Source organism: Dysidea avara, chromosome 2 (assembly GCF_963678975.1).
Source record: "Dysidea avara chromosome 2, odDysAvar1.4, whole genome shotgun sequence".
In the NCBI taxonomy this organism is placed as follows: domain Eukaryota; kingdom Metazoa; phylum Porifera; class Demospongiae; order Dictyoceratida; family Dysideidae; genus Dysidea; species Dysidea avara.
Window position 1 is genome coordinate 5,122,356 of NC_089273.1, and position 10,480 is coordinate 5,132,835.

Consider the following 10,480-nt stretch of genomic DNA (forward strand, 5'->3'; position numbering starts at 1 on the left):
TGGTCCAGCAAGTAATTGAATTCAACCTCAGTTTATCTCAAGATATATAGAAAAATTTCTATTTTGGTAAATACCAAGAAACATTTCTAGAGTTTATGCCTTTGGCAGACGTAGTGAGTGGACAGTTGTTACATTTGAATATTTCATTATCATGACTTCTTGACAGCTACTAGTGGGCAAACTGTTTGCAAGTCACCTTGATTACAAGACTGCTGATGAAGCTACCACCCAACTCAGGAAAAGAAGTTAGCTTTGATATGTAGCTAGTTTGTAGACTGGTCATTGTTCATTTGTCTAGCTGAGAATTATCATGTTGAGTACAATCATGGAACCATTTTATGTTGTTATAAGGTTTCTGTTGCTGCATATTTGGAGAGGTGAGTAATCAAGAGTTAGCTAATTTCCTGCATGAGATGTTCAATGAGGTGTATAAAACCTCTGTTTTTTTATGTGAACGGCACATCTCTGTCACTGCCTTGATAAACCATTGAATGACTCCTACAAGGTGCCATCATAATATCAAATTCTTTAAAGCGTGAATCCATTAGGTTTCTGTTGTTTCAAGCCATATTGCAGGAACTTTGTTAGGTTTCCTTGCTGCTTTCATTAGCCCACAGGCACTAGTTGCCTGTAAGCACTGTAAGATTCTTGCACTATCAAATTTGCCTGTCATGTGGCAGGGACTAAATGTTGCCCTCCAGGTTATGACAAGGTGAAATCATCAGTAGCTTAATGGTTTAAGTTATGAATGTAAATTAATTTTTTAATGTATTTTTTTAATAAGAAAGTATAAAAACAATTATTGTCTATGACAGTACAAATGTTTAAAAAGTGGTATCATTTTGGGTACAAACAAAGTCAACTGACATGTAAACACAATACATAAAATAGCAGTACAGTTCATTAATAGTGATGCAGTTATCTTATCATATATATCATTAGCTGGTGACACTGCATATGATACACCAGCACAGATTGGGACCACTAGAGCTGTGATGTAGAAAAATGTTGCAATATCCTTTGCATCATTGAATTGTTTATTGCGCACTTTCCGAATGGCAAATGCAAGCACACACAGTATTATGATCATGACAAGATGTGGAAGATAAAGGATACCCCACCAGTTGGATGGCTGACAGTACATGACCTTCTTTCGTACAAAACCTTCTGACGGTAAAATCTTTACTCTTACAAAGTTTGTATTGTTAACCATAACAAATACTGAGTGATAAATTGTATTGATGATAATACAACCAGTTGTAATGGCAATAAATGTGTTGTCACTGAGAAACTTTCCTGGCTCAAAGCTGTTGAATATTTTATAGATCCTCCAACTTTTCAGTAATGTGATGATAAGAACTAATAACAGTCCAATATCAAATAACCACCATGTGGACTGGCATAGTGTACCAAACACAACCGCTTCATATTCATCTGTCACCTTGATGACCACCATAATTCCACCTAACAGTAACAAGTTATTTCCAGCAAACATCAAGTGATTTAGTCGAGCACTTGATGATTTGATTGAGTAAAAGTTTTGATAATGAAAGTTGATCAGTAAGAAGAAATTATTCCATAGAATACCCACTGTTAGCAGTAGGCACATCAATACCACAACCCAAGTTTCAGCTAACAATGTTTTAATAGGAAAGCTATCTGCTGGAGGATTTTCTACCAACCATAGAAAGGTGCTTTCATTCAGAAGAGACAAATTACCCAGTTGTGAACTATTTGAAAGAGAGTAGAGACCAATTCTTTTGAGTGTTCCGTTTTGTACTTGTTGAATTGCTATTGCAAGAAATTCTCGTTCGTGAGTTTTATCAAATGAAACATTCCCTGAAGCACCAGCAAAGTTAATTCCAGCTAATTCTTCTATTATTGCTCCAGATATAGTAGAATGTCCTAATGTGAAGTCAGCTAAACTGAAATTGTTGCTATGTAATTTTTCCTCAGCTTTGTGCAGAGCCAGACCTAATGCCCACATGCCATCATAGGTAAACGTAGACCAAATGTTTCCAATATTACTACCATTATTTTCCCTTTCACTAGCATACTTCCTAATATAAGATTTGTAATATTGTTCAAATGTTTTGTTGGTAACATCAAAAACACCATCACTAGTAGAGTTATATTGGTGGCCCAAATACTAGATAATACCGTCTGTGGCTTGTCTCATTTCCTCAGTTGTACAGTTAGGACTATATAACTGATCATATGTTCCTAAGTCAATCAGCATCCAAATGATTTGTGGATAAACAAGGTTATGATGGTATAAAATACACAACAAGTCATTTATCAGAGACTCCTGTATCCCATATATCATGCCAATTCGCATGCCACTTGTATAAATATCATTCACTAACTGAGCATTCTCAAATGCACTGTTTGCAGTGGTATGTGAGTCCTGCTGGTAAGGCTCTCCGGTGTACACCTCTTCTGCTCCCATAATGTGCTGTTCAATACCAGCTCGTAATGCAGTGATGCTGTGGTCTATCCAGACTACATTGTCACCACCAAATGCAGTGTTGTGTATACCATAACGTTTCCAGTTAAACTTCTGCATGAGGCTTATTCTAGCTCCTTCAATATATTCATCAGTAGGTACTGTCCTGTAGAAGTATGGAAACGAATCTGTGAATGATAAAAAAGGAGATGCTGCTCCGTAGGATACTTGAGGAAGCAGAATATTCTCTCTTCCAGCAACAGAAGCAATGGGGATGGTATAACTAGAACAGCCGGTGCCTATTATGGCCACTGGTTGATGTGTGCTGTGCAGGGAATTCCTCACGAACTCGAGGACTCCACGATCACGATCACAACCCGAGTTAGCTTCTATCAACTCCAACACATATCCAGGTAAAATACTGTCATTTCTGTTTATCTCGTCTCGCAGCACGGGTATGACATATTTTCCATCCCAGTCTGATCCTCGATAGGAGAACAATCCAAGTAGCTACTCGTAATATCGCGAGCACTTGTCTCTCGTTATGCTCTCCTGTACTTGAGCCTGCAGACCATAACAATGCAATAATTCCTGTAACTACTTGGTAGTTGTACGCGGATTTTATGCTAAGCATTCTGTTGCCACCTACCATCGATATTAATGCTGTCATTGTCAACAGTTCATTAGCGAAGCCTCATCAATGCCGGTAGGCCGGTTGTAAAGTTATCTGATGGATTTTCTGGGGATGCACGTTTGCTACTCTGGCTTACACCCCGTTCATTAGTTTCGCGTGGCTGCGTGGCCAGACCGCTCTAGGCCATCACTCAAAAAACGGGCTCTTCGACGATTAGTTTCTGATTAAATACAAGGGGCGGCCGCTGTGTGTGGGTGTGTGGGGAGGTTCGCCGCTTCACACAAAATAACACAAATAATAAAACCATCTGGAACGTGAGACCGCATGCTTTAGCTATCACATGCAAGTCTCCTTTTGAGGCCTTGCCAGTAAATATCTATAGTGTTGGGGGCAATCCGTGATATAACCCAAAAACTTGCTGCGAAATCCTCACAACGACACAGTATTGGTAGGGTGAAACCAAACCCAAAAGTGTATTCCCAGAGCAAGGGTAAGCCCCGCGACCAAGGAATCAATGACATGCCATCCGACCTTTTACCATCATCACGACACACACCGGCAGGCTCCAAAACAACATTTACACCTCAAGACGCCAGAGTGTGCCGCACTTACCAATGTTTTCAGCATCACCTGCAGTTGCTTATTTATAAATATACTGGCGACATGTAACTAGCTAGCTTGTCTACAACATACAAAATCTCCAATTTGATTAAACTTTTGTTCAACCGCCATGATCGCCATTTGTGTATCGATAATTTATACGTTGCTGTGGTCTGCAAGAGCAGCTGAGTATAGCGAGACCAGACGAATGAAATCACGAGTACTTGGGTTGTTCTCTTATCGAGGATCAGACTGGGATGGAGAATATGTCATACCAGCTGCGAGGTTAGCTAGAGACGAGATAAACAGAAATAATAGTATTTTATCTGGATATGTGTTGGAGTTTGTAGAAGCTAACTCAGGTTGTGATCGTGATCGTGGAGTCCTCGAGTTCGTGAGGAATGCCCTGCACAGTGAGCATCAACCAGTGGCCATTCTAGGAGCTGGTTGTTCTAGCTCTACCATCTCCATCGCCTCCATTGCTGGGGGAGAGAGGAAGTCCTCATTCCACAAGTGTCCTTTGCATTAACTTCTCCTTTTTTTTGTCATTGCTACGTAGCAGCAATCACGCAACGTACAACTCAGGCCTATAGCAAAACTTACAATTGGTTTATATGTGTCTAAATCATGAACATGAGCCAGATATTATTAATTTTGTAGTCAGAATCTTCACCTTAAAATTCTGCATTAAAAACTCCAAGATCCAGTGCATGGTGACTTGATTCTCTCAGGCTGGCAACATATCTATAGGCATGCAATAGAGCCACAATACATTTATCCTTCTCACTAGTCCCTAGTGTATGTGATATATCAAGACACATGTCGTGCGGCCCAAGAAGCCGGCGCGCCACACCGTGAGTATATTAACAGGAAGAAAGAAAACGCAATTTTCACACCTATGTAGCTCTGTGATCCCTTATCCGATTGGAACCAAATTTGCTAGAGACGTGCCGCCCAGTTAGGAGAGTCTACATACCAAATGTGAAGAAAATCGCTCCAGCCATTTCCGAGATGCGAGCGAACAAAATTTCGTTTTAATTTCTTCGTTTTTTTTCTTCTTCTTCATCTTCTTCATTTCGCACACTTCGCAAAATTCGCCATAAAACACGAATGCGTGCTCGGATTGGGCTGAAATTTGGCACACTTAAAGGGCTCATTAAGACGGATCTCCGTACCAACTTTGGTAGGAATCCGATGAACATTCACGGAGTTATGACCGATTATTTGCGTAAAATAAGGTCGAAGGTCTGTCACACCTACAGGGTAAACGCCTTGGAAGAATCAGTTGAAAATTGATATGTAGATGGAGCAACCATCGTAGGAGTGCCTTTTTGTGGTTTGGAAGGAATCGGGATAAAGACCATGGAGATATGACACAAAGTCCAACCTGTGTCAAAATTACGCGATCGATTTTTATGAATAAAAAAACTATTAGTTTTCGTGTCTACCAGGCAAACCGCTTAGAGCAACGAGCTGAAAATCAGTGTGTAGCAGGAATAATCATCATAGAAAGTTCTTGCAGTAGTACAGAAGAATCGGATTACAAATCACTGAGTTATGATTCGAAAGGCAACTACGTGTAGCAAATGCGAGATCGAGATACTCTAATAGAACCGTCAATCTAATAAAGCATTCAGCTGCATGTATAATTTACTCAGTTATATTACATTGCAAGTTATTCTGTAGGGAATTCAGCTACAAACAAGTCACCCTGTAGTCAGATCAGCTAGAAGAAGGTACCTAATAGAGAGTTCAGCTACAAAGAAGCCATCATGTAGAGAGTTCAGCTCAAATAAATCACCCTGTAGAGAATTCAACTACAAACAAATTGCCCTGTGGAGAGATCAGCTAGAAGAAGTTACCTTGTAGAGAGTTCAGTTACAAAGAAACAATCATGCAAAGAGTTTAGCTGCAAACAAATCACCCAGTACAAAGTTCCGCTATGAACAGATCACACTGTAGAGAGTTCAGTTAGATACAAGTCATCCTGTAGATAAATCAGCTAGAAGAAGTCACTTTGTAGAGAGTTCAGCTACAAAGAAACCACCATGTAAGAGAGTTCAACTGCAAACAAATCACCTGTAGAGAGTTCAGCTAGGAACAAGTCACCCTGTACAGAGATCAGCTAGAAACAAGTCATCCTGTAGAGAGTTCAGCTAGAAGAAGTTACATTGTAGAGAGTTCGGTTACAAAGAAACTACCATGTAGAGAGTTCAGCTGCAAACAAATCACCCTGTAGAGGGTTCAGCTACAAACAAGTCACCCTGTAGAGAGTTCAGCTAGAAGAAGTTACATTGTAGAGAGATCAGCTACAAACAAGTCACCCTGTAGAGAGTTCAGCTAGAAGAAGTTACATTGTAGAGAGTTCAGCTACAAAGAAACTACCATGTACAGAGTTCAACTGCAAACAAATTGCCCTGTAGAGAATCCAGCTACAAACAAATCACCCTGTAGAAACATCAGCTAGAAGAAGTTACCTTGTAGAGACTTCAGCTACAAACAAATCACCCTGTAGAGAGTTCAGCTACAAACAAGTCATCCTGTAGAGAGTTCAGTTAGAAGAAGTTACATTGTAGAAAGTTCAGCTACAAAGAAACTACCATGTACAGAGTTCAGCAGCAAACAAATTTCCCTGTAGAGAATTCAGCTACAGACAAATCACCTTGTAGAAAGATCAGCTAGAAGAAGTTACCGTGTAGAGAGTTCAGCTACAAACAAATCACCCTGTAGAGAGTTCAGCTAGAAACAAGTCACCCTGTAGAGAGTTCAGCTAGAAACAAGTTACCCTGTAGAGAGATCAGCTAGAAGAAGTTACATTGTAGAGAGTTCAGCTACAAAGAAACTACCATTTACAGAGTTCAACTGCAAACAAATTGCCCTGTAGAGAATTCAGCTACAACCAAATCACCCTGTAGAAACATCAGCTAGAAGAAGTTACCTTGTAGAGAGTTCAGCTACAAAGAAATCACCCTGTAGATAGTTCAGCTAGAAACAAGTCACCCTGTAGAGAGTTCAGCTAGAAGAAGTTACATTGTAGAGAGTTCTGCTACAAAGAAGCTACCATGTAGAGAGTTGAGCTGCAAACAAATTTCCCTGTAGAGACAAACAAATTACACTGTAGAAAGATCAGCTAGAAGAAGTTACCTTGTAGAGAGTTCAGCTACAAACAAATCACCCTGTAGAGAGATCAGCTAGAAACAAGTCACCCATAGAGAGTTCAGCTAGAAGAAGTTACATTGTAGAGAGTTCAGCTACAAAGAAACTACCATGTAGAGAGTTCAGCTGCAAACAAATTGCCCTGTAGAGAAAAACAAATCACCCTGTAGAAAGATCAGCTAGAAGAAGTTACCTTGTAGAGAGTTCAGCTACAAACAATTCACCCTGTAGAGAGTTCAGCTAGAAACAAGTCACCCTGTAGAGAGATCAGCTAGAAACAAGCCACCCATAGAGAGTTCAGCTAGAAGAAGTTACATTGTAGAGAGTTCAGCTACAAAGAAACTACCATGTAGAGAGTTCAGCTGCAAACAAATTGCCCTGTAGAGAAAAACAAATCACCCTGTAGAAAGATCAGCTAGAAGAAGTTACCTTGTAGAGAGTTCAGCTACAAACAATTCACCCTGTAGAGAGTTCAGCTAGAAACAAGTCACCCTGTAGAGAGTTCAGCTAGAAGAAGTTACATTGTAGAGAGTTCAGCTACAAAGAAACTACCATGTACAGAGTTCAACTGCAAACAAATTGCCCTGTAGAGAATCCAGCTACAAACAAATCACCCTGTAGAAACATCAGCTAGAAGAAGTTACCTTGTAGAGACTTCAGCTACAAACAAATCACCCTGTAGAGAGTTCAGCTACAAACAAGTCATCCTGTAGAGAGTTCAGTTAGAAGAAGTTACATTGTAGAAAGTTCAGCTACAAAGAAACTACCATGTACAGAGTTCAGCAGCAAACAAATTTCCCTGTAGAGAATTCAGCTACAGACAAATCACCTTGTAGAAAGATCAGCTAGAAGAAGTTACCGTGTAGAGAGTTCAGCTACAAACAAATCACCCTGTAGAGAGTTCAGCTAGAAACAAGTCACCCTGTAGAGAGTTCAGCTAGAAACAAGTTACCCTGTAGAGAGATCAGCTAGAAGAAGTTACATTGTAGAGAGTTCAGCTACAAAGAAACTACCATTTACAGAGTTCAACTGCAAACAAATTGCCCTGTAGAGAATTCAGCTACAACCAAATCACCCTGTAGAAACATCAGCTAGAAGAAGTTACCTTGTAGAGAGTTCAGCTACAAAGAAATCACCCTGTAGATAGTTCAGCTAGAAACAAGTCACCCTGTAGAGAGTTCAGCTAGAAGAAGTTACATTGTAGAGAGTTCTGCTACAAAGAAGCTACCATGTAGAGAGTTGAGCTGCAAACAAATTTCCCTGTAGAGACAAACAAATTACACTGTAGAAAGATCAGCTAGAAGAAGTTACCTTGTAGAGAGTTCAGCTACAAACAAATCACCCTGTAGAGAGATCAGCTAGAAACAAGTCACCCATAGAGAGTTCAGCTAGAAGAAGTTACATTGTAGAGAGTTCAGCTACAAAGAAACTACCATGTAGAGAGTTCAGCTGCAAACAAATTGCCCTGTAGAGAAAAACAAATCACCCTGTAGAAAGATCAGCTAGAAGAAGTTACCTTGTAGAGAGTTCAGCTACAAACAATTCACCCTGTAGAGAGTTCAGCTAGAAACAAGTCACCCTGTAGAGAGATCAGCTAGAAACAAGCCACCCATAGAGAGTTCAGCTAGAAGAAGTTACATTGTAGAGAGTTCAGCTACAAAGAAACTACCATGTAGAGAGTTCAGCTGCAAACAAATTGCCCTGTAGAGAAAAACAAATCACCCTGTAGAAAGATCAGCTAGAAGAAGTTACCTTGTAGAGAGTTCAGCTACAAACAATTCACCCTGTAGAGAGTTCAGCTAGAAACAAGTCACCCTGTAGAGAGATCAGCTAGAAACAAGCCACCCGTAGAGAGTTCAGCTAGAAGAAGTTACATTGTAGCAGTTTAGCTGCAAACAAATCACCCTGTAGAGAATTCAGCTACAAACAAATCACCCTGTAGGAAGATCAGCTAGAAGAAGTTACCTTGTAGAGAGTTCAGCTACAAACAAATCACCCTGTAGAGAGTTCAGCTACAAACAAGTCATCCGGTAGAGAGATCAGCCAGAAGGATCACCTTGCAGAGAGGTTAGCTACAAAGAAATCACCCTGCTTCATCTTTTCTTCTTCCTGTAGTAAAGAAAAAATGACAGGTTAAAAAGCCCTAAAGCCGGCCATAGGCCGGATTTATGGCCGGCTTTGTGGTATACAAATACAAAAAGAAGTGAAATCTAATCCAAAACAGCCAAGCTGTAAAAAAAGAGTGCGGCCCTGAGAAAGGCTATGGTGAAAAAAGATGTGAAATCCAAGGTGGCGGCCAAGAAATGGCTGTGATGGTAGGTTAATGGTAAAAATTTTAATAACAACAATTCAGGTGAATTTGGTGCCGCTTGGTCTTGGCACAAAATTCACCTGAATTGTGGTTATTAAAATTTTTACCATTAACCTACCATCACAGCCATTTCTTGGCCGTCACCTTGGATTTCACATCTTTTTTCATTATAGCCTTTTCAAGGACCGCACTCCTTTTTTTACAGCTTGGCTGTTTTTGATTAGATAATAAACATCTTTAGTGACTTCACTACCACTTAGTGATGCACCGATAAGAGATTTAGCCAATTATCCAATTAGCCGATATTGAAAATCATATAACAGCCGATACCAATAACCTATCCAATGTTTATGTTTACCAAAATTTTACACACAGTTTGAAAAATGTCACTTTGAAACTTTATTTTTGTCTTATTTTTATGAAAACACTAGCATCATGGTCAGTAGAATTAATTGGCTAAATAATCTGTTAATAATTACCAATACCGAAAATGCTGAAATATGGCCGATAAACCGATTTCCAATTATTTACCGATTAATCGGTGCATCACTACTACCACTACAACCCTTTAAACATGTGTTTACAGGATGGGCAAGGATGAAATAGGACAATTTATGGGCCTACACCTCTACAAGAATTTTATGTTTCTATGAACTTTTACAATGGCTTTAAAATGATGTCAACTACATGATGTTTTGTTTGATTAGATCAGTATAATTTTTCACTGCCAGACCATACATGCATTCAACACATTTGGTGATGAACGAAGCAGAAAAATTGTACTACCAGCTGAATATGAAATTCGATCGTGATCTGTGCAATACTACCAGCTCTTTAATGTATATATACAGGGTGTTTATCACAAGTTAAGAGTCACTAAGAAACTGATCATGTGTGTCTGTTAAGTGATTGTATTTTCAAAGAAAACAATGAATTTGACATTACAATTAAAATTGGAACTTAAGAAGTCGGCGGCATCGGCTCTACCTGATGGTGTTACTATTGCCAGGCGTTCAACAACGTCCTTAGCCAAAGACTGTGGGGACATAGGCTTCTTCTTGGGGGTCTCACCGATGATCTCTGCTGACACATCCAAGAGACTGCTGTCCATGTCTTCGATAGTGCTACTTATGTGGTGGAGAGAAGAAAAAAATGTAAATAATAAAATGTTTAATTTTAATGCTGTAGTAAGTTAAGATATGTGTTAAGAGGTGATTGGTGAGAGAGAAGATGGTAGATGGAACTCTGTGACGTTGTTCAGAATTCCAGGAGACTCTGACAATATTATTGTCAATAGTCAGGTAACTAAGAACTTAATACTAGTCACTAGTAT

At 39.6% G+C, this 10,480-nt stretch overlaps 2 protein-coding genes across 2 annotated transcripts; both read right to left on the minus strand.

Moving 5' to 3' along the window:
• Positions 1 to 799: 799 nt before the first annotated feature.
• On the minus strand, positions 800 to 1,987 carry LOC136246370 (gamma-aminobutyric acid type B receptor subunit 2-like). The gene has a single exon (XM_066037762.1). It carries the CDS (start codon positions 1,985 to 1,987, stop codon positions 800 to 802), a length of 1,188 nt encoding a protein of 395 aa, XP_065893834.1.
• Positions 1,988 to 2,149: 162 nt separating this feature from the next.
• Positions 2,150 to 3,812, minus strand: LOC136246371 (gamma-aminobutyric acid type B receptor subunit 1-like). The gene is made up of 2 exons (XM_066037763.1): positions 3,774 to 3,812; positions 2,150 to 2,956 (listed from the first exon to the last, which is right to left on the minus strand). Exons 1-2 carry the CDS (start codon positions 3,810 to 3,812, stop codon positions 2,150 to 2,152), a joined length of 846 nt encoding a protein of 281 aa, XP_065893835.1.
• Between the last annotated feature and the right edge of the window lie 6,668 nt (positions 3,813 to 10,480).